Below are 25,116 nucleotides of genomic sequence, written 5' to 3' on the forward strand. Positions count from 1 at the left end.
GAATAAAAGAGCTAAGGTCTGTGAATCGACGCCAATCTGCCTTGTCTAAAACCCAGCGTGGTGGCCGGGACTGTGGCTCAGATTTCACAGATTGCAATAAAATCGTAAAGTGGTCACTACCGTGTAAATCCGATAGGACTCGCCAATTAAAATCAAGGAAAGAATTATATGTACAAAGAGAAAGACCGATAGCTGTAAAAGTCCCAGTAGGAGTGTGGAAATGTGTAACATCCCCAGAATTTAAAATCTCCAATCCCTCATCCTCAATAAAAGAACCGATTAAAACCCCACGAGGATTACTAGCACCTTCATCCCACAATGGGTGACGGCCGTTAAAATCTCCCAACAAAAGAAAACGCTGATGCACCAGGCCGTCAAGCTCACCCCTGGAGACAGGAAGCCGAGGAGGGAGATATAAACTGCAGATGGTGTACAGTCGTCCCATAAAGACCTTAACAGCAACCATCTGAAGGGGAGAGTTAAGTTGTACCGGGATAACAGGTATATCCTGACGGACTAGAATAGCTGTGCCACCGTGGTGGCATTGCCTGGAACGTACCTGGTGAGCATCACGACAATGAAAACAATAAGCTGCACCATTGCAATGCTCCTCTGAATGCAAGTCGAGTGCAGAGATATTACCACATCGGGAAGCTTCCTTACACGATCTTTTCCCGTGACCGTACCCATAGCATGAGAAGCACTGAAGAGGGCGAGAAACAAAGCACCTCACCCTAAGGTTGATAGGACCGATATTAACACGGTCAGGAAGGGTGGACCCAAAAAATGTGAGAAGGACCATGTTGGAGGAGTTCCTCATCTTAGTCACCTTTTGTACTGAGCTAGGGCACATTGCTAGTATTTCCTCTTCTGGGAATTCATAGAGGTCTTGGCTATAAACACAACCTTTGCTATAGTTAAAGGTGGGATGAGCCTTAACAATCTCAAACATGCTGTCAGAAGGGGATGGGAGATGTTGCAACATCCTAGCTTGCGTAAGATCTTTTGCTCGCACAAGCACCCCCTTCCCATACTTTTTCAGATTCCCCTCAGGAATCGTGCCGATTTCTTTGGACAGGTACCGGGAGGCATGGATGAAATTCCCACGCCCATTTCTATAGTATGCCACAAACCAACGTGGAGGTGGGATCTGGCGGACTGCTGGAACTGAATTCTCTAAATAGTTTTCAAAAACATTTGGGATGTAATCCATGTCACTGTCTGAAATATTACGTGACTGGAGAAATTCAGTTTTAAAGCCATGGCCGGCGAGGGGCAGAGATGCTACATGTTCATAAGCTAAACGAGCTTCATCACATGACATAAACGTTACATAGCAGCGGTTAGAAGGAAAGTCCTTATCATAAACCAGTCGAATGCGAAGAACCGTACCATACGCCTTGAAAAGTGAGTGCAAGGCATGATAGGAAAATGATGGATTAACATTTACCATTACATATGCAGCAGAAATGCATCCCTCAAAAGAACTTCTCAGAACAGGAGACTGCTGTGGGAGGCCCTTGTGGAGGGGAATCCTCCTCCTTACTCAGACCTGAAGATGACGTCTCGTGGGCCAGGTCAGCCACCTCACGAGAACCTGAATGTTTTTTGTGTTTTCCCATAAAAAACAGCTACACAAAAATTGGCTCCAGGGCAAGGAAACCACCTACTGGGACTACAATGGGAGGAGCGCTGGCTGCCGTGGACGGGGTACCTCGTCCCCATGCGGACCAGTCGTTTTAAAAATAGGCCCCACATGATACGAATGTTTGTCCACGACAGAGCTGAGACCCCTCTCCCAAAGCATCCCAGCCTAGACACCCAACCATCCAGCACAGGACAGCCCCTATAGGGCGATCCCTCCAGCGGGTGGCTCCGCTGGTCCACTGGCAGCCTACGTAGGAACCATTTAGTCTGGCCCCTCACTGGCGACCGTACTAGAATGGGTAGCCCTCTCCCCCTCGAAAGGGCAGAGCTGGGGCCTAGGCCCCCTTTAGCCTAGCTCGCCAGGTCACAGGGGCACGCAAGCCCCCCCACCACGACAAAGCGGTTCCCACCTGGGGGGCGTGATTTGGAAGTTTCCTGTCGCCTAGAAATCACAAATGACACTGTGGCACCATTAATTCACTACCCACTCACCCCCACACGTCACGTCAACTCTTCAATGCATTGTTATACAGCTTTCTAGTCAATTATCAGCCCCATTACCGTCCCATCACTGTCCTATCACGTTCCTGCCTTCCACTCTATTAATAGACTCACCTGTTCACTGAGCAGGTGGAGCTGATGGAGCTGGTGGAGGTGGAGCGGTGAGCGTGTTCGTAGGTCTCGTGTCTGGTGATAAAGTGGTCGCCTGTCACTGGCGGTGGTGGTGGTGGTGGTGATAGGCAGTTTTGCCAAATGTAAATATTCTACGTCACCAGCTCCACCTTAAAAAGTCGCTAAAAGGTCGCTAAATCATTGTTGTACATGCTACAAATGTTCCTAGACGAAGTAAGTGGCTTGACTTACACATAGGCTAATCAGTACAGGACTCCCTTGACTCTATCTAGCGCGTAGTATGTAACGTTTATCCCTCTCAGTGACGCAGAACAAACCCATCGGGGGGGGGGCATCGATCGCCGCCTCTCCCCCTCCCCACCCGCTGTCCCCAACCCTCTCATTACTCGCCTTTTAAATCTGATTGATAATTGATTGATAAGTTTATTGTTGTGGCAGTGTATACACCAAGGGAGGAGGTCAGGTCATGCCGGTCACCCCCTAAACAGACAGGATTGAAGCGTCATTAGTCAGGAGGAGGTGGAGCTAAGCCACGTCCAGCCGACACACACACACACGTCTGGCACCAGTGTCCTTTACATGTGTTGACAGAACTATCAAGCTTTTAATTGTCCTCTGTTTATTCATTTATTAATGTTTGCCTGACTTTTCAAAATACAACAATTATTTTCAAACTAAAGGTGACCTCTTGTGTGAGTCAACGCCCTTCTCGCCAAATTTGTCGCTAAATATTTGGTGAAGCAGCTAAATTTGCGACATGTCTCACACAGCGCTGATGAATCCAATCACCCATTAGTCACCACAATGAATATGGAAACGCCTCACGATACTCAATCAAGCAAGGGCTACGATTACACTACTTTATTGACATTAAAAAGCCTCTATGGAGGTGACAACATTAATGGCCACACTTTCCTGTGTGTGTGTGTGTGTGTAATTCACTGTTTGATCTGCTGCAGTCTGACGAGACAGCCAGACGTTACCCTACGGAACGAGCTCAGAGCTCATTATTTCCGATCTTGGGATAGGTCTGAGACCAGGCACACACCACACACCGGGACAACAAGGTCACAACTCCTCGATTTACATCCCGTACCTACTCACTGCTAGGTGAACAGGGGCTACACGTCAAAGGAGACACACCCAAATATCTCCACCCGGCCGGGGAATCGAACCCCGGTCATCTGGCTTGTGAAGCCAGCGCTCTAACCACTGAGCTACAGGGCCGTGTATGTGTGTGTGTGCGAATGCGTGCGTGTGTACTTACTCAACCATGCCCTCATTCGTGCTCTTGTGTGTGTGTGTAATAATAATAATAATAATAATAATAATAATAATAATAATAATAATAACAATAATAATAATAATAAAAAAAATAATAATAATACGGTTTATTAGTAATTGCAGTACATAGATAGATAGATAGGTAGATATTTATTAACCACAGCTAGGAATCGATTTTACATTAAAAAACAATAATATCACATTAAAGTGAAAACGATATTACTTAAACAAATATAAATGTAATAAAACAACTGTAGTCCACAAACTACAAAATTCCTAATTAAATAAATATAACCAGATTTTCAAAAATCTTATATCTTCGGAATATCATGAATTATCTTACATACTATTTCATCTGAATAAGTACCCGAAAACAAATCTTCCATGCAATCAAAATGATAAGTGTCACGTATTTGTAGTGACTTAGGACAGTCCTGTTTGACATGCTGCTCGGTTTGTACCGAGCCACACTCACACAGCCTTTCCTCTACAGCAGGCATCACCAAATGGCGGACCCCGGTCCGGATCCGGACCGAGCGATGGTTCTGTCCGGACCCGTGACCAATCTGCGGCCGGGTGACAGCGGGGAGGGAGGGTGTGGCGGGTGGCGGGGCGCCGTGCAACGCTGGCGGGTGTCAACAGGCCAGTGAGAGCGTGAACACTCTCAATTTCCTGCAGTAGGAAGGTCAAGCTAATATGCAGGGTGGCAGGTATGACCAAAGGGCGTGGTGGGTATCTGGGTGGACAGTAGTGAAGGAGTGCTTAAACGCTGTTGCTGAGACACTGTTTGAGGGAAAACAAAAGGACGACATGTGTGAAAAAATCAAACAAATCCCGATGTCAGCTTCAACAGCAACTAGAAAATCTGAAATATTAGCAGATGATGTACTGGCACAGCTTGATGCTGCAATTCAGAGTGCACCATGCATATCTTTGGCCATTGATGAGTCTACAGATGTTACTGATAATGCCCAGCTTTTGGTGTATGTGAGATTTTGTAACAAAGATAAGAAGGAGATCTGTGAGGACCTGCTGGGTGTAACACCACTGGAAACACACACAAGAGGAGAGGACATATATGCAGCAATAAAAGAGATGCTGAGGAAGAGGGGCATAGATCTGAAGCAGGTTGTCTCTGTCACCACAGATGGTGCTCCTGCCATGATTGGAAAAGAGAGGGGGGCTGTGTCCCGGATGAAAGAGGACAACCCAGATCTTCTTGCATACCACTGTCTCATCCATCAGACTGTTCTGTGTGCCACTCTATCACAACATTTTGCTGAAGTAATGAACACAGTGATGAAACTCATCAACTTCCTTAGGGCATCCTCATCCCTTCAGCATCGCCTCCTGAGAGAATTCCTGGCAGATGTTGAGGCAAATGCCAATGACCTGCTACTGCACAACAATGTGAGGTGGCTGAGCAAAGGAAATGCACTGGGACGTTTCTGGTCTGTTCGAGAAGAAATTGCAGCTTTCTTAGAGCAGGTCAAGAGTCAGAGAGCAACACAGTTTTCACTTTTTCTGCAAGATGAGCACAAGATGAACATGGTTGCCTTTTTGGTTGACATTACATCACATCTTAATGAGCTCAATGTAAAGCTGCAGGGCCAGAACAACACAGTTGCTGATTTGATGACAGCTATTCGCTCTTTCCAGAGGAAGCTGGACATTTTTAAAGAAGATCTTGAAGGAGGGTGTGAACACTTCCCAAAACTGCAGGAACAGATCCAGGGTGAGAGAGACGTTTATCCTTATGTTGACTTCATAGACAAGCTGATTGGAAACTTCAGTAAAAGGTTCAACAGCTCCAGCCTTGGGCAGCAGCTCCTCCTGCTAATCCAGAATCCTTTCCTCATCAGAGAAGTCAGAGGATTTTCGAAGGAAGTGACACAGACATTCAAGTGGGCACATGCAGGATCTCTACAGCTTGAGCTCATTGATCTGCAAGGAAATGCTCCATTAAGAGAGCATTTTGAGGCAACTGACCCTGCTACTTTCTGGCTACAGACTGTGTCTGAGAGTGTGTTCCCTGGTCTCACCAAAGTAGCACTGCACACCTTGACTATGTTTGGATCGACTTACAGCTGTGAGTCAGCTTTTTCCACTATGAACATTATCAAAAACAAGAACCGTTCAAGGCTCACCAACGAACACCTACATGTCTGCATGAGAATGGCACTGACTCCATTCCAACCAAGATTTAAATCACTGGCAGGGCAGTCCCATGCCCATTTCTCTCATTAAGAAAAGTTAAAAAAAAAAGAATAACTAAAAGAGGTGGTGTTCAAAGTTCTGTTTGCATTTTTTTTCCTAAAAGAGGCACTTTTTATTTATTGTTTTCTGAAGATGTTGAATTTTTTTACTTGAAAAGGAAGCCTTCACTTTTGTTATGCTGAGATCTTTGTAAGAAAAAAGAGAAAAATGTTTAGTCAATACTTTGTTTGCACATGTTTTACCTAAAGAAGCCACTTTTTATTTATTGTTTTCTGAAGATGTTGACTTTTTTTTTAACTGGAATAGTAGGCTTTCAATTTTTAGGCTGGGACATCTTCAAGAAAAAAAATAAAAGTTCTGTTTGCATTTTTTTCCTAAAAGAGGCACTTTTTATTTATTGTTTTCTGAAGATGTTGATTTTTTTTACTTGAAAAGGAAGCCTTCACTTTTGTTATGCTGAGATCTCTGTAAGAAAAAAAGAGAAAAATGTTTAGTCAATACTTTGTTTGCACATGTTTTTCCTAAAGAAGCCACTTTTTATTTATTGTTTTCTGAAGATGTTGACTTTTTTTTTTAACTTGAATAGTAGGCTTTCAATTTTTAGGCTGGGATTTCTTCAAGAAAAAAAATAAAACTTTAATCAATGCTATGTTTGCACATATTCTTTTTCCTAAAAGAGCCACTTTTTATTCATTTTCTCCTGATGATGTTGACTGTTTTACTTGAAGTGTAGGCCTTTAATTCTTTAGGCTGGGACCTCATTAATTTGAGAGAAAAAAGGGTTTTTTGGCTCTGCTCGCAATTTATTTTATTCTGAGATTTCTGTTTTCTTTAATCTGAAATAAAGGCCTTAAATTTATTTGCCTGGGACTACTTTTATTTAGGGCAAAAGAGCTAGCTGTGCACTCTGTTAAACATTTCCTGCATTGAAAATAGACAATAAATACTGTTGAATCCATATGAAAATGTCGACATAGGGAACGGCTATAAGACACAAGCTGGACTTCCGTTCGGACCTTTTACTTGGGGGAAATTTTAGGAACTGGACCTCAGTGACTTTTAATTGAATACCCTGCTCTATTCACACCTGTTGCGTGTTACATTTTTTCCTGCGACACACACACACACACACACACACATTTCTGTGCCTGCACACACGCATTGCACGACACTAATTCCCCGATAGTTGTTTGTGCACCTGTGCGCATTTCTGCCTGCACGCGCACGCGTGCGTGCAGAATGTTGTGATGCTCAGGGCAGAGAACCAAGAACGTAATGCAGTGCGGTGGGAGTGGAAGCGTGGGCAGTAGAGCAGGAAATGCTCAATGGTCTCAGGGATAGTCCTACACCAAGGGCAGATGGGATCAGGAGACAGACGTAGGCAGTGCAAGTGTGAGGCGAGTGTTGTGTGTCCCAGGTGGATGCGGTGCGGGTGATGGCGACCACTTGAAAGGGATGGGCAGCAGGGAGAGCTGATATTTAAGTGATCAGTAATACAAATATTTACTGAAAATCTAAAACATTATATTACATTTTCGATTTGAAAACATATTTTTACATTTATCAGTCTCGTATACTACCACATATGTCATGTAGGAAGGAAAATGAAATATTTCAGGGATTTCAAGTCGAAAGTAAGCGACGATAGAGTCCCTCTAGTAGGGTTACAAAACACTACTATACTTGCCATCCACCACAATCTAACTTAATGACGCAGTATTTTCAAGCTTTCCTCTCATAGTTATCTATACTCGTTGAGTCTGGCACTGAGGGCTGGTTGATGTGCGAGGTATTGCGTGGCTCCGAACCACTCGCCTCGAGCAGTGAGCGGCAGGCCCTGCATGTAATGCCAGCTGCCGGCGAGGTGGTGTGTGTGTGTGTGTGTTCATCTCGGTCGCCTGCTGGTCACCCAGCCAGTCTTCCCCATTACGGAGCGAGCTCAGAGTTCATAGACCGATCTTCGGGTAGGACTGAGACCACAACACACTCCACACACCGGGAAAGCGAGGCCACAACCCCTCGAGTTACATCCTGTACCTATTTACTACTATACCTCCAACCCTTCTGCTTACTCTGTTAAACTTTCCTCTCCGTTGGGCTCCTCCGACCACAATCTAATTTCCGTTACCTGTTCTATCACTCCAGTGCAGCCTCAGGACCCGCCTAAGCGGAGGTGCTTCTGGCATTTTAACTCTGCTAAGTGGGAGGAACTAAGGCAGTACTATTCTGATTTCCCTTGGGATGATTATTGTTTTCATGTCAGAGATCCTTCTCTTTGTGCCGAGCGCATAACAGAGGTGATTATCTCTGGCATGGAGCTATGCATACCTCATACTTTCTCTAACCCTAAAGCTAAAAAGCCTTGGTTTAACTCTGCTTGTTCTCGTGCTGTCAATGATAGAGAGGCGGCTCACAAACGGTTCCGTAGCCATCCAACTGCTGAAACTCATGCCCTATATATTTCTGCCCGTAATCATGCCAAATCTATTCTCCAACTTACTAAAAACTCTTTCATCAATAGAAAATGTCAAAGTCTTTCCAATTCTAACTCCTCTCGAGATTTCTGGCATCTAGCCAATAATATCTCTAACAACTTTACTTCTTCGTCTTTCCCTCCTTTACTTCATCCAGATGGCTCTACAGCTGTCTCTTCTTTTCTAAAGCTGAACTCTTCGCTCAAACCTTTGCTACCAACTCAACTTTGGATGATTCTGGGCATATTCCTCCTACTCCTCCACCCTCTGACTACTTCATCCCTAAAATTAAAATTCTTTATAAAGACGTTTTCCTGGCCCTCTCTGGCCTTGATTCTCGGAAGGCTTACGGTCCGGATGGAGTCCCTCCTGTTGTTCTCAAAACTGTGCTTCCGAACTCGCTCACTGCCTGGTCAAACTCTTTCATCTGTGTCTCTACTTCTATTTATCCTTCTTGCTGGAAGTTTGCTCACATTCAACCTGTCCCTAAAAAGGTGACCACTCCAATCCTTCTAACTACCGCCCTATAGCTTTGATTTCCTGCCTTTCTAAAGCCTTTGAGTCTATCCTTAATAGGAAGATAATGAGGCATCTATCAGCTCACAACCTCTCTGATTCTCTGATTGATCTTCTTACTTTCCTAACATCTTGGTAGGGACTTCGGTGAAACCTTTGCTGTCGGCCTTGACATATCGAAAGCCTTCGATAGAGTCTGGCACAAATCTTTAATTTCTAAACTACCCTCCTACGGATTCTATCCTTCTCTCTGTACCTTCATCTCCAGTTTCCTTTCCGATCGTTCTATTGCTGCTGTAGTAGACGGTCACTGTTCTTCCCTAAAACTATCAACAGTGGTGTTCCACAGGGTTCTGTCCTATCACCCACTCTCTTTCTATTATTCATCAATGATCTCCTAAATCTGACTCAATGCCCTATCCACTCCTATGCTGATGATACCACCTTGCATTATTCAACAGCGTTCAACAGACGCCCAACCCAACAACAATTAAATGACTCAAGGCGAGATGCTATAGGACGCCTAACTGATCTTTCACTTGTTTCTGATTGGGGCAGAGAAAACCTGGTTTTGTTCAATGCCTCAAAACTCAATTTCTACAACTATCTACTCGACATAACCTTCCAGACAACTATCCTCTCTTCTTCAATAACACTCAACTTCCCTCTCCTCTACATTAAACACACTCGGTCTATCCTTCACTAAAAATCTAAACTGGAAATTTCACATCTCTACTCTTGCTAAATCAGCTTCCAAGAAGTTAGGTGTCCTGTGGCGTCTTCGTCCATTTTCTCTCCCTCCCAGCTGCTTGCTCTGTACAGGGCCTTATCCGCCCGTGTATGGAGTATGGCTCTCATGTCTGGGGATCCACACACAGCTTTACTAAACAAGGTGGAATCTAAAGCTTTTCGTCTTATCAACTCTTCTCCTCTAACTGACTGTCTTGATTCTTTAAGTCACCGCCGCAATGTTGCATCTTTATCTGTCTTCTACCGCTGTTTTCATGCTGTCTGCTCTTCTGAACTTGCTAACTGCTTGCCTTCCCCTCCTGCGGCCTCGCTGCACAAGACTCTCTACTTCTTCTCATCCCTATTCTGTCCATCTTCCTAATGCAAGAGTTAACCAGTATCTTCACTCCTTCATTCCCTACACTGGTAAACTCTGGAACTCTCTACCTGTGTCTGTATTTCCACCTGCCTATGACTTAAACTCTTTCAAAAGAGGAGTGTCAAGACACCTCTTACGTTAACTGGACCCTCCTTTTAGATTTTTTTGTTTTTTCTCTTTCTCCTACTTTCCTCTTCACAGGGCCTGGCAACCAGCGGGATTTTTTTTTTCTCCAACACTTTGTTTTCCCTTGGCCAGTGCCCTTGTAATGTAAAAAAAAAAAAAAAAAAAAAAAAAAAAAAAAAGGTGAACAGGGGCTACACATTAAGAGGCTTGCCCATTTACCTCGCCGCGCCGGGATTCGAACCCGGCCCTCTAGATTGTGAGTCGAGCTAACCATTACACTACGCGGTGTGTGTGTGTGTGTGTGTGTGTGTGTGTGTGTGTGGTGACAAGGACTGGACAAAAAGAGGTGCCTATGGGCAAGAAAGGATCCCAATGTGCTCCTCATAAAATAATACCAGAAACCCTGACTGAACTACGCACTAGTGACTAATGGGAGGGAGTGGTGGGAAATAGGAGGGAGGAGGAAAGGATGGGGAGGAGGGGGAAGCAGTCATGTGAGAGGAGCGGCGGTCTGAAATGGTCGTTTGAGGTAACAATTACCGTCCTGTTTTGCCTGCAGAGAGGATAAGATGTGAGTGGAGGAGTGAGGAGTTGGAAGGAAGAGGAAGAGGAAGAGAAGAGGAGGTAGAACACCCTAAATAGGCTACCTTTTTTTCTTTCAAAATCCCTTTTAAATGGGCTTTAAATCATCGTCGTATTGGCTGTCGGTACTTTAAATTTCATTTATACTTATATATAGTGTACATTATTGTAATTGATGCATTCAGCTGTTGTTTTACGACAGAGTTAGAAAATGGTAATGTTATATTATTTGTTAACGAACCGTATATATTTTGCTCTCTTTATTGTAAGAAAAGTTATACGTACTCAGCTAAGACTAGGCTATATTTGCATCTGTGTATGACACATTTTGCTTTATTGTAAGCTAGTCTTGCAAAGTCATCTTTGCCACTGAAGTAGGGTAATTTATTTCTATTTTATTTTGTAAGAATATTAAGGTAAGGCTTTATGTTATTCTTTTGTTATTTATTTGCAGCTTCTTCTCAAACAAGGAACCTTGCAATAGCTGATGTGGAAGATGACTCTGGAGAGGATGGAAGCGATCAAGAAAACACTACTTCAGCTTCATCACCGTCATGGGAAAAAAAATGATATATACCCACCTCCTCTTCCCGAGAAGCCATACCCACAGCCTGATCATATTTCTACACCATATGAATATTTCCTGAAGCTTTTTCCCTTAGAAGTCATAGATCATATTGTTTACCAAACAAATTTGTATGTGAAACAAATAGACATAAACACGTCATTTGCCACTAACAGGGATGAAATTATGAACTTCATAGGCATACTCTTGTATATGGGAGTTTGTGAATTACCATCTTTGGAGGATTACTGGGCAAATGAGACAAGAGTCCCCCAAGTAGCTAATGTGATGTCATCCGAACAATTCAAATACCTGAGAAGACATATACATTTCAATGATAATGAGTTTGCTGAGGAGTCAGATGACAGGTTTTATAAGATCAGACCAATGTTTAACTTCATTAGAAAAACATTTCAGCAAGTTCCTCCTTCTACCAAACAATCCATTGATGAAGTTATGGTAGGTTATAAAGGCACAAGAGCAGGAAATCTCAGACAGTATATCAAATCTAAGCCAACCAAGTGGGGTTTCAAACTCTACTGTCGTGCCAGTGATGATGGTTTTATACATGACATTATTTTGTATCAAGGGGGAACTACATTCACTGCACACCCAGTTTCCCTTACACAAGCTGAGAGTAGTGAAAAGATAAGCACTAAGGTTGTTTTGACCCTTGCTAAAACAATCACCAGCACTACTACTAGTTCTATATATGCAGACAACTTTTTCACCAGCCTACATCTAGCCAATATGCTCAAGAAGCATTATAACTGTAGGTACACAGGCACTGCAAGGGAGAATAGAGTTGGGAGACCTCCACTTATGTCACCTAAAGATATGGGAAACACTAAAACCGAAAGAGGTTGTTTTGACTATTGTTCAAGTAATGGGATATTAGTAGTAAGGTGGAAGGACAATAAGGTTGTGACACTAGTAACAAATGACAAAGGTGTCTTACCACTGAAGAAGATACAGCGTTACATCAAGGAAAAGAAGAAGAGGGAGGAGGTGGACTGTCCCCTTGTTGTGTCAGAGTACAATGCTCATATGGGGGGATTGATAAGAGTAACATGCTTGTACAGCTTTACAGGACTCCAATGAAGTCAAAGAGATACTATCTAAGGCTCTTTGCCTATGTCTTGGACCTATGCTCTGTTAATTCCTGGCTCCTTTACAAGAGAGATTGTGAGGCACTGAAGACTCAATTCATGTCTCTCAAGAAATTCAGGCTAGCAGTGTCTAGCTTCACAAGGTGTACCAAACCAACTCTTGGTCGAGTTTTGAGGAACTCAGACTCCTCAAGCTCAGCTCCTGACTTTGAAATGCCTGTTGCAGTCAGGGGACAAAGAGTCACCATCCCAGAAGACTGCATTAAACTGGACAGCAGGAAATTTCATTTCCCTATGTATGTTGACAGGCAAACCTGCAAGCACTGTAGCAGAAAGGGTAACATCATAAGATCACACATAGCCTGCTCTGTTTGCAAAGTAAACCTATGTCTAAAGCAGACCAATAACTGCTTTGTAGACTTTCATCAAGCTAAATAGATTTCACTAAACAGTCTAATGAATCATGTAGGTGAAGTAATGGGTTTGTGGAAAGCATTTCATGTTTTTTTTTTTTCTTTCTCTGCAACCTAACAATGTATTTACTCAAGAAACAAATATTTTTTTTCTGTTCAGTACATTGTTAGAGACATATGTGAATCATTTGCATATATTTCTGATGAAACTACTAGTAATTTCTATTTATGATGGTAATGTGGTATGTGATTAAAAATTAGTCATATCATATTTTCAAGGATAAACTGGATCTGTTATATATTATTTTTTGCCATATCTTTAGGTGAGAAAATATACAGATCTATAAACTGTGAAGATTATAATTTCATGCCAAGTTTATGAGGAAGGGTCATGATTATGCATATATTTTTATATAAATATATTAATTAAATACATTTATGTGCTTCAATAAAGCTTCAAATGTCTATATGAGTTTCAGTAAATAAAAATTGTTTATTACATAATACTGGTGTAGCCTTTTTGGTCATAAAATATAATAAGATATGTTCAAATGCATTTCACCGTGGCCTGGGCCAAGTGACTGTCAGCAGTCATGCATGGTTTACCGCGAGCCGGGAAGGTTACCGTTTGTAGTCACTTCGGGTGGAGTTAAATGCCCCAAGACTTAAATTTTTGAAAAACTGTTCATCAGTAAAAGTGTCTTATATTTTATTGTACTTTTGACCTACTATAGTTTTATTATGATATAACTCCGATTTCAATGAGTGCCTGATAAAGGGTTAAGCGACGACCTGAAATATGTATAGAAAGATCCAAGCGAGGAAAGAATAGACGGTTAGCGTGGAGATTATTCAGGAAAGAGTATTAAGAGAGGCAGAAGTGCAGGGGAGAGGAGCGCGGGAACTGTTTTTATAAGGATTGAAGGAGACCAACAGGGAGGTGACAGGGAGGTGACACATCGAGATAAAAGACACTGCCAAAGTGATAATTATTAATGCAAGGGGAGCAAAGTGCGGTGTAATGTAGTCACCGGTGGAAAGGGAATAGGAGCGAGTTAAAGGGTCCCTTAAGTGAGGCAAGAATTACAAAGTGGCGAGCTGCACAGGAATTAGAAGGAAGAGGGCAGAGATAAACTGGCTGAGATCAAATATAAAGAAGAGCAGCAACACTTCCTCTGCCCACCCTACCGTGTTTGTGGACTCTGTCCCTGTACCGGGTGGTGAATCGAGACTTTGTCTCAGCTTCGAGGTGCCACTACTCTCTGGGACTCTGTCTCTGGCGAGGATCGCGAACTCTGTGTGATTTTGGCTGCCGCTTGACTCTGTTTTTCTTACAACTACTGCTTGACCGACCCAACACTTGTTCCTCACTTCAAGATTTTTTTTTACGCCCGGTTAGACTTGTGCACTGTTGGTACGACGCTGAACCCGGAAGATCTGTCAATTAGGCAGTTCATGAAGGGGTCCCTTTAGAGGGATGGTTAAAGGAAGACAGTACACAGGGCCTTAGGGAAGCTGACAGTTAGGTTAACGACCCTCACGGGGCAGCGGTCACATACACTTAGTGTGATCATTGTAGGTACTATGGTACACCCACACCATGATACGGATAAAGTTTAAATACAGAGACTCAATAAACCGAGAAAGTAAGCAAAAACTGCTAGGAATATTGGCCAGTAATGGAATAAATATAGTCAAACCTTTCACTGCTAATGATGGATATGCTTTACTCATTGAATACGAACATCATGCTGACAAAATCTTCACTGAAGAAATAAAACAAGAACTTGAGAAAAATGGATTTACAGCTAATATTCCCCCCCCCCCCCAGAGAAAAATGGATTTACAGCTAATATTCCCCCCCAGTTTAAAGTCAAAAAGAGTGTACTTCTGACAAGACTAGATGAAGAGATATATGACAGAGATGAAGATGCAATAATAACAGAACTCAAAAAAGAAAATGTTTGGATAGGAGATGAGATCAACTCAGTGTATAAGTTTCCTAACTCATCTACCATCAAAGTAACATTTAACCAAACAATACTAACAAAACAATGCTGTGAAAAAGGTCTCTTAGCCTTCAACCCTAGTGTTCCGTCCTCAGACATTAAACAAGAAACATATATTCACATAAAAACATGTATGAAATGCTACACTCTAGATAACCATGCCACTAAAGACTGCCCAAAAGAACCAAGCTATAAGATCTGTTCTGAGTGCAGCACTGAGGGACATTTGTGGTTTCAGCTTAAAGCAAATACTAAAATGTGTATTAACTGCGATGGTGACCACAGCACCATGGCAATGAAATGCCCAGTAAAGAAATATCTGATCAAAGATAAAAGAAAGGAAGAAACAGTAAAAAGTAAAATGACATTTGCTGACACTGCAAAATTTAGAGCTACACAACATCCACACACTCTAGCCCTACAAAGTCAGCCATCATATTCAATCACACGGGATGACACCTTAAAAATCCAAATGTGTTTCGCCCATGCTCACTACAAAAACATTGAAAAGCCTGGATCGTACTCTGAGGAACTTAACAAAATACTGAAAGCCAACAACCTACCAAGTATAATCGTGCCTGAAACACCAAACTCGGAGGAAATCCTAAACATACCACCACAAACACAACAACAAACATAAAGGAACTAAAACAAAGTTAAAGAAAGACAGTAAAGAAAGGAAAGACTCTGTAAGTAAGTGAAGTGATGCAGAGGGTGCGACTGGTGGAATAGTGGAGATGGAAGAAGAATGGCATGCAAAAGACATAGGACTTAAACTATATACAACTAAGAAAAAGGTTGGCCTCAAGGAAAAAATTTTGGCTATAAAGACTTAGAAGAAGGACTGGAAAATAATACGTATAAATGGACATATGATGATAGTCATTACACAGAGGAAGAGGTTTTTGCTGCTGTGGTAGAAGGAAATATAAGATTAAAAGAATGCTGGCTGACGGTAGACAAGGATGTATTTAGGAAAATTAGATCAGGGTGCAAAGCAGAAAGGTCTCCCATACCCAGAGATCCACGACAAGGAAAAATCGCTTTAATTAACACACTTGTAATAATCCAACATAATGTGCTACACTGGTCAACTAACAAGTACTCCCTTATCCCCTATTATTTGAAAGAAGCCCCTGATATAATCAGATTTGATCAACCACTTAAAATACCCGGGTATAAAACTTATAAAATAAACACCACTGAATCTCTTGCAGATGGATCAGCAATTTCCTTAAAATACAACATAACCCATAAATTATTTGATGATTTTGACACAGATGTACTAGCAGTTGAAATACAAGCATCACTTGGCCCAATTATAATTTCTACCACATACTTACCACCCCGCAGACCATATGTTCCTCTCTCTGATTTTTATAGATTGCTAAATAATAATATTCCTACGTATATAATAGGAGACTTTAATGGAAGCCACAGGTACTTTGGTAACAACAATGAAAACACAGTTGGTAAAAGTTTGTTTGAATTAATAGATCGAGGAAGAATGATACATATAGGACCACATTTCCCAACGTATCTAAGTCATAGAGCATCTACAAATCCTGATAAAATATTCGCAAACAAACATCACTACTTGAATACGAACATAGAACCCGGAGATATAACATCCTCAGATCATATTCCTATAAAATTCACACTTGCTACAAAACCTTTTATCGTTCCACAACCTAAAGTATACAAGTTAAATAAAGCTAATTGGGATGCTTTTCAAACAGTTTTAGACCATAAAATAGTAGTAAAAGATTTAAACAATTGTAGTACACATGAAATTGAAACTGAAGTTAAAAACTGGATTGACACAATAAAAGAAGCAATGGAGAAATATATACCTAAAACTGAATATAAATTCATATATCAATTAAGGAAAACCCCAGAAATACAACTATTTGAAACACAATTTGCAAGATTAAAACAAAGTGCAGAACAACAAGGATGGACATGGGACAATTACAATGAATACCAAAGAATAAGACGAATTACGAACACAATGTAAGGATGTATGGAATCAAAACTGGGAAGACAATGTAAATAACAATTAGTATGAGTAAAGACAGTAAGGCTTTTTGGAATAAAATAAAATTAAGTAAAGGTAAAAATCTAATACATACAAACTATTTAAAAGACCCTGATGGTAATAAATATTACACAGATAAAGAAAAATGTGAAATTATGGAAAATATTTTCAGAATCACGGATGAAGAGGAAGCTAATTTTGATGCAGCTCACTCTGAGCATATCAATACTTACATAAATATCTTTCACAATAGATTTCAGCCATATAATGAGCGTAACCTAACTAGACTCGATAATGAAAACTTCTACACCAGGAAAATATAAAAAAATGAAATTATAAGATACTTAAGAAAATCGAAGAAAAAAGCACCTGGAGAATCAAAAATAAATAAAGATATACTTGAAAAATGTACAGACAAAACAATTCAGCAATTGGTTTACATTTTTAATGCTTGTTTTTCTGCAGGATACTTCCCAACTTATTTAAAAAAAAATAATAATAAAATTTATCCCTAAAGGAAAGAAAAGTACTCTAAATCCTATAAATTATAGACCCATTTCCTTACTAGAGGTACCAGGAAAAATATACGAGAGAATTATCCAAGGAAGATTAAATGCTTTTTTAAATGATCATGAAATAATAAAAGATAGACAACATGGTTTCAGGCCACAAAAGGGTACAAGCACGGCAATCACAATCATACATGAAACGATAGCTAATGCATTAGCAAATAAAAACCAAGTATATGTTGTGCTTCGAGATGTTGCGAAAGCATTTGACAAAGTATGGTTAAATGGTTTAAAGTACAAACTCACTCACCTACTATTACCAACAATACTTGAGAAAACACTTTGTAATTTTCTAGACCACAGAAGTGCAAAAATAAAAATAGGAGAAGAAACAAGTAACGATATACAAATATTAAGTGGCGTACCCCAGGGAAGTGTGTTATTTCCAACCTTGTACACACTGTATACCAATGACCTCCCACCTGCGGGTCCAGGCTGTCTTGACATCTTGTACGCAGATGACATAACACAGATCGTAACCACACAAAGGAAGTCTAAAAACATGCTAAAACTGAAAGTGGAAAGAGAAATAGACAGAATAAACAAATTTGAGAAAAAATGGAAAATAAGAACAAACCAAGATAAATTCAAGCTAATACCAATAGCACAAAAAAGACAAAACTATTATAGTCAACAATAGAGAAATAAAACATAGTAAAGAGGGAAAAGTATTGGGATTAATTATAAAAATAAACGGGATGTTAGGTCATACTGCTCAAGTTAAAAATAAAGGCAATGCGGTGATGGCTAATTTAAGAAGATTTGTTAACCTAACACCAAAGCTGAAACTGACTTTAATAAAAACACTATTACTACCAATAATAGAGTATCCAGTTATTCCTCTCTGCACAACTTCTCTAACACAGAAAAGAAAGCTTCAAGTAATAGTAAATAATGCTTTAAGATTTGTGAACTTTAACGAGGATGACAGACCACTAAATGCTGAAAACTTACACATTAAATACAACATAAAACCACTAAACATTATACTATACAACAAGGCACAAAAAATTTGGGAAACCATTCAGAGGACGGAGCCGGACCATTACGAGCAGCTGACACAACGCTTCACCTACAACCACACATGGTTCCCAAAGTCCAGCTACATTATCAACTCTGAAGACCCACTACCAATATACACTAGTTCATAAGACGATGTTAAAATAATTTTCTACTGTAATAAAATTTTATGTACATTTTTCATAATTAAGGCCGACTCTTTTGATAGGGTAATAGATGTGTTTCTGCTGGAGACTTACTACACTTCATGTTACTCTACACACAAACATACAAAAATAAGAAATGTTAACTCTGCCAGTCGCGATGAGTAGGACAGATGTGTTTCTGTTGACAATAAAACAATATATATGTCTAAAAATCATGTACTAAACAGCATATGTAAATTATAATGTGTCAACAGTCTGGTAAGGTAGGGCTTATTAGCTGTGGTTCTCGCAGAGTAAATTGTATGTTAATAATTATACTTAAAGTTGTACAATAATAATAGGAATAAAAAAAAAGGAATAAAAGAAAAAAAATTAACAAAAGATGAAAAATAAAGATCATTCATAGTAATGTGGTCAAGCCCACAAGCTATCTTCTTCTTACTTTATTTCACCCCGTCTCTTCCCACCCACTTTCTCTTTAGCTAGCTTACCTACTTTTCTTCACCCCTCCTTTAATAAAATAAAAAAAAAAAAAAAGGGGAGTGACCAAGGTTACTAGGAGGATGAGGGAAGAGGATGGGGAGTGATCGCCTTCCACGGAAACTTGTCACCCTTTCATCCTCACGAGGCGCCACTCACCACTGTGTCGCCCCTCACTGCTGGTGGTGGCCACGAGAGAGAGAGAGAGAGAGAGAGAGAGAGAGAGAGAGAGAGAGAGAGAGATTGAGGAACTAATAACACACTAATATTACGATGCTTCACTCGTCATAAATCTTCCTTCGCGTTTAAATGACACACATTTCCACATTTTCTTTATCATCAACCACAGATAACAGTAGATCTGGATTTGACACGGCACTGCGGAGTCGCGTCGACACTCCAGTAACGTACCCAAAGCGGTCGACTGGTAGTACGCGGCAGCTGACTGTTAAAGTTATAATTTTGTGAAGTTTTATACAGTATACTAATCATTACTAAATACCGCAGCAGTGGGAAGGCGTGTGCATTTGTGGAGGCTGTGAGGTGCACCAGATTAAGGGCTCGGCTGACCTATCTCGAGGAAACATTATTATTATTATTATTTTTTTTTATTATTATTATTATGTACATATTTGTGGCAAGTTGTATACACCCATGTCTACTGCAAATGAGTCATTTTAAAATCTCAGGCAAGCAGCGAGACGGCAAGTGTTTAGCCTACGGACAGTCGTCACTCAAGTCACTCGGTTCAAGTCAGATGTGCTAGCCTAGGGATACCGCTGCAGCCAAGAGTGAGGGTTTATAATTGTTACGTGCATGTTCAGACATTTTGACATCTGGGGAGACAATGAAACTGAAATGTGAATGCTGTTGAAAGAGTTTTGTCCAACAATGGATTTACAGTGAAAGTGTGAAGAGCTTGTGTCGCGGCTCACATGAAAATGTTATTATCCGCGTGTGATGCAGTCGCTAGTGATGTCACTGTGCAGTGATTAATGAGGTACAGTGAGGTGAATAAGGAGTGAACATTGTGAGTGGTGTAATGCACACAGATTTAACTAACATTGTGAGTGGTGTATCCAACCGTGACGTGTGTAGGGTGACGCTGAGTGTTGTATGCGGAGTAATAAGTCAGTGGTACTGTGGAGAAGAACTGCTAGTGGTGACTTGAGGCGTACAATGTGAAACACTACAGTGAAATATAATGAGGTCACACAAAAATGGCAGAGTGAGAGGCTGTAACTGGGACGTAATCCGAGACGCGTGCAACTGGTGGCAATTACTGCAGTTATGACATTTGGTGCCATATAGATATTAGATAGTCAATTTGGGAAAAGATAGTGAGACTGGTGAAGAACAGTGACATGTTATTGAAAGTGTTGCCACTCGAAATTTTCGGAAATCACTAGATACACACTTGATTTTTCACAAGAATGAAAACAAATTCACAAGTTTCAGGTATTTGATGCTAATTTGCCTAATTAATATACAAAATCAGTGTTTTACTCACCGATGATGATGCTATTAACGGAAAAATTGCATGGAGAGGTCATCATCATCATCGCTGTCAACATGCCTTGAATGTAGAGTTGCTAGATTCATCTTTTCTCTCATCTCCTTCCGCCGACTCACGTATCGCTGGTGGCATTTCCCGCTTTTTACGTCATTAATTAGTGATTTTGACGGCTCCCAGTTATAGCACGGGACGTCTTGCCTTGAAAGAGGATGCGATAAGCAGTTGTAGCAACATGCAGTCTGTTAGTCTGGTTTGTTTTAATCATATTGAGCTGGGAAAATATTCTTTCTACTGAGGCTGATGAATGGGGCAATGCGAGAAGATTGCACATTAATTTTGATAAGAGGCCAAATTTACACACATCATTACCATCTTTCACTTTTTTTTTTATTTCAATCCAAAATGTTTTTGCTTGAATACTATTTTTTTCTAAAGCTGATCTTGTGTATAGCATGTCCCTCCACTGATCTTGTAGTTGATCTACAGTAGATCTTCCTCTTTCACCAGCATTGGAAAGTGCACTGCCAGCTTTGATATAGATTACTTCTAATATGATATTAAGATGTAATTATTACTAATTGTAGTAGTGGTAGATGTAAAAGTATGTTACTGTCTTGACTGTCTGATTTCTACTGTGGAAATTAGCAAAATTCACAAGATTTCCGAATTTCTCAAAAAAATTCACAAGTTCACAAGGTTTTACCAAAATTCACAAGATCTTGTGAAAATTCACAAGGAGTGGCAACACTGGTTATAAATAAAGCCTGCCTACGCGCTTTGTAAATAGTCTTCCTAAAAAAAAGAAAAAAAAAGTTGCATTTTTGTTAATGAAATTATATAGTGCAACATCTGTGACATATATAAGGGGTGGGATAGTAAGACACCAACAGTGATGTCCACGCCAAGCACAAACCTGGGTGTCGCCACAGGAGGTAACACACAGTCACAGAGTGATGAGAAGAGGCGTAAACTCACAGGTGTGAATAAGAGATGAGCAAGTGGACAGCCAAAATCATGTAAAGAATTTATAAGTGAAACAGAATTTGCATTTTGTGTTTGAAATACAGCTGTAAGCTTGAAGTTGTATTTAAACATCCACCTGCTACTATATAAATTCTCGTGTTTGACTCGTATAACTGAGCAGTACAATGACACGGTTGTATGGATTTAGATATCGCTTTTAGGCATTGAATTAAACATAGTTAGCTTGCTTCACAGTGATTTTCATAGATTCATGTTGGCTTGGAGCCAAGATTTCGAGGTTTGAAATTTAAGGTCCGTTGTCCGGCTTTGGGTACATTACTGCAGCGCGGCGATTTTCGTGTCAAATCCAGATCTACTGTTATCTGTGCATCAATCCATAATTTAGTACATTCCTATTGCCGTTTACGGTGCAACACACACACACACACTCGCGCACACACTCACTCACTTACTCTCTCCATCACATTCGCTTTATAAACAACATCTTTGACATGAGTTTAGAGATGGAGTGAGAGAGAGAGAGAGAGAGAGAGAGAGAGAGAGAGAGAGAGAGAGAGAGAGAGAGAGAGAGAGAGAGAGAATTACTTTGGTTTATCTTTAAATAGAGTAATTAGTTTTATCGCAGAGAGAGAGAGAGAGAGAGAGAGAGAGAGAGAGAGAGAGAAGCGAAGATTCCTAATACGCAATAATACTGAAGATTATTCGGTGTGACCTGAACCAGAGGTGATGGAGGATGAGAACATGTGATGGTGGTGGTGGTGGCGGCTGTAGTGATGGCAGAAGGCTCGTAGTGATGATGATTGTGTTTTTGTCAACGGGTGGGACTAACAGAAATATCGATACACACACACACACACACTCTCTCTCTCTCTCTCTCTCTCTCTCTCTCTCTCTCTCTCTCAGTGTGTTGGGACTGGTGAGAGGAAAAGATAAATATTGTATTTCCGTTCCAAATTGACACGCTTTAGTCTTGGCTGGCTGGGCTGCCTCTGTGAGTCCCAATTGCAGCTTCCTCAGGTAAAGTGTGGTGGACAAATCCTTGCACTACGCTCCTCACGGGCACCGGGTAGCGACAAGCCCTGCGCCAGGTATACACTGGCACGACTTTGCACTGGCCACACGGGTTCCTCGCTCTTGTTTAATGGGAGGCGCGCGCGAGGAGAGGGAAGACTATCGGGACGGGGAACATTGGCCTCTTGTTATCATGTGAGCAAAGTCTTCTTCCGCTCAGGACATTTGACTGTAACAGTGAAGATATTTTTCCTCATAATTATATTTTTTCCTCACTTCTCCTTCTTTCGTTTTTCTCAACATAATATTGTCTTTTTGATCTTTTATCTAATATTTTGATGAAATTTTCTTCTCGCCATGAATGCCCCGTAATAAAATTTTCCGACTGGCTTCATTCTTTTGTTTTTTCCTTTCTTCAGTATCAGATTTTCCCCAGAGTTTGGTGTGCCATATTTTCTTCTGCTCAGACTTCGTGGAGAAACCGGACTTAATAATTCCCTTGAGGTGAAAAAAAAAAAGATCCTATCAATAGCAGGGTTCATGGTATAACAAAAAAGTTAGGAGTATATTAGCTCTTTGAGGGAAAAGTTTAAATGTTCCGCAAAACTAAAAACTAATGGTTATGGAGACGATCAATTACTATTACCACTTTTTATGCTGGAGAGAAGGCCATCCAAAGGCAACAAAATATTAAAAAAAGGCCCACTTGAGTGCTGGTTCTCTAAAACAGTGGTTCTCAACCTAGGGGTCGCGACCCCTCGGGGAGTCGCGAGATGCTTTTGGGGGTCGCGATGATGTTAAAAAAATAGTATTATGGTCGACTTTTGTTTTAAGGCTGTCAAAATAATTCTGCTCATAAATTTCAAACAAATAATAAACTGAATGTTTAAATTTCAGGCTTAGAACCTTCCTTGTCTTCTCAGTTACGTGACTTAGATATCATTTCAGTTATTTGTTTATTTTATTGATTTATTTACTTACTTATTGTCAATGAAAGCTTAATGAAAGCTTAGAAATATAGATATTATAATAATGCGCAGCGCAGTTTGAAGACGTGATATGATGCGCTGCGCCGCCACACTGTCAACAACACTCAGCTGGGCGACGCGGCGATGTGTTAATGTCTGTGTGTGTCTGTGTTTTATCAATAATTCCTGCATATCTACACACTTCTTGGCGTGACAGGTGAGTGGAAAGCAAACCTGAATCTTCACTGTTATGGGGAATGCCTCGCCTCGCAACATGGAGCGATGGATAATCCGAAGGACTGCAAACAGGGAACAAACATCAGATATTGACAACAGTGTCTCAGAAACAACTGACGAAATTCCTTCTGAAAAGCCATCTACTAGTTCTACTTCAAATATAAATAAGGGACAAGACAAACGTAAGGGTAAGACCCCCATCCAAACATCGAAAATATCAAGAGGAATTTATAAAGTACGGATTCACTAGTTTTACCATTAATGAGAAGCAGCACCCCCAGTGTGTTCTGTGCTCAGAAGTGCTTGCACATGAAAGCTTAAAGCCTGTGAAAATGAAAAGACATTTGCAAACCAAGCATCCATCTCATGCTGATAAACCAATAGAATTTTTCCGCCGAAAGGAGGGAGAGCTGCAGGATCAAAAGCAAGTGTTAACTCGGCAAACCACAATCTCTACCAAAGCTCAGATGGCATCATATGAGGTAGCATACCTAATTGCACAGTCCAAACAGCCACATACCATTGGGGAAACCCTCATGAAGCCTGGCGCAGTGACTATGAGTCGGATTATGCATGGTGATAAAATAGCCCGTGAGCTTGAAACAGTCCCGCTGTCTAACGACACTATTACTCGACGTATTAATGACATTGCAAATGACATTAAGTGTCAGCTGATTGACAGGGTTAAGGGAAGCAAGTATGCTCTGCAGCTAGATGAGTCGACAGACATATCAAATTCTGCACAACTACTGGTATTCATCAGATACAGTTTTGCTGGAAAACTTCAAGAAGACATGCTTTTGCACTGTACTGGACGGAACCTGCACAGGTAGTGACATATTCACAAAGCTGGACACCAAAATACGAGAGGAGGGCTTGTGTTGGGACCAGTGTGTTGGTGTGTGCACAGACGGTGCCGGGGCAATGTTGGGTAAAAGGAAAGGACTTAAGGCAAGAGTTTTACAAGTGGCACCTCACATAAATTTTACACATTGTATTATTCACAGGGAAGCTCTTGCGAGCAAAGCACTCAATCCAGAGTTAAGTAGTGTTCTTCAGACTGCGATTAAAATAGTAAACTACATCAAAACACGTCCCATAAACGCCAGGCTGTTCTCCACACTCTGCAATGAGATGGGCTCGGAGCATGAAGCACTGTTGTTCCACACAGAAGTCAGGTGGCTGTCCCGGGCAAAGTTCTCAACCGCTTGTACGAGCTGCGAGATGAGGTGCGCCTGTTCCTGATTGAGTCTGAGTCCCAACTTGCTGACCATCTGACTGACCCTGACTGGTTAGCAAATCTAGCATATTTGTCTTGTATATTCGAAAGACTTAATCTGCTGAATTTATCACTACAAGGCCCAAACACAAACATCTTGGTTCTTTCTGACAAAATTGATGCATTCACAAGGAAACTGGAACGATGGGCTGTGCGAGTTGATGGGGGCAGTGTTGAAATGTTTC

At 41.0% G+C, this 25,116-nt stretch overlaps 1 protein-coding gene across 1 annotated transcript; it reads left to right on the forward strand.

Annotated features, from left to right (window-relative positions):
• The first annotated feature begins 4,260 nt into the window (after window positions 1–4,260).
• LOC123502500 (SCAN domain-containing protein 3-like) lies at window positions 4,261–5,811 on the forward strand. Its single transcript, XM_045251623.1, has one exon. The coding sequence runs from the start codon at window positions 4,261–4,263 to the stop codon at window positions 5,809–5,811; it is 1,551 nt and encodes a 516-aa protein (XP_045107558.1).
• The last annotated feature ends 19,305 nt before the right edge of the window (window positions 5,812–25,116 follow it).

This window comes from Portunus trituberculatus, chromosome 11 (genome assembly GCF_017591435.1).
Source record: "Portunus trituberculatus isolate SZX2019 chromosome 11, ASM1759143v1, whole genome shotgun sequence".
Classification (NCBI taxonomy): Eukaryota; Metazoa; Arthropoda; class Malacostraca; order Decapoda; family Portunidae; genus Portunus; species Portunus trituberculatus.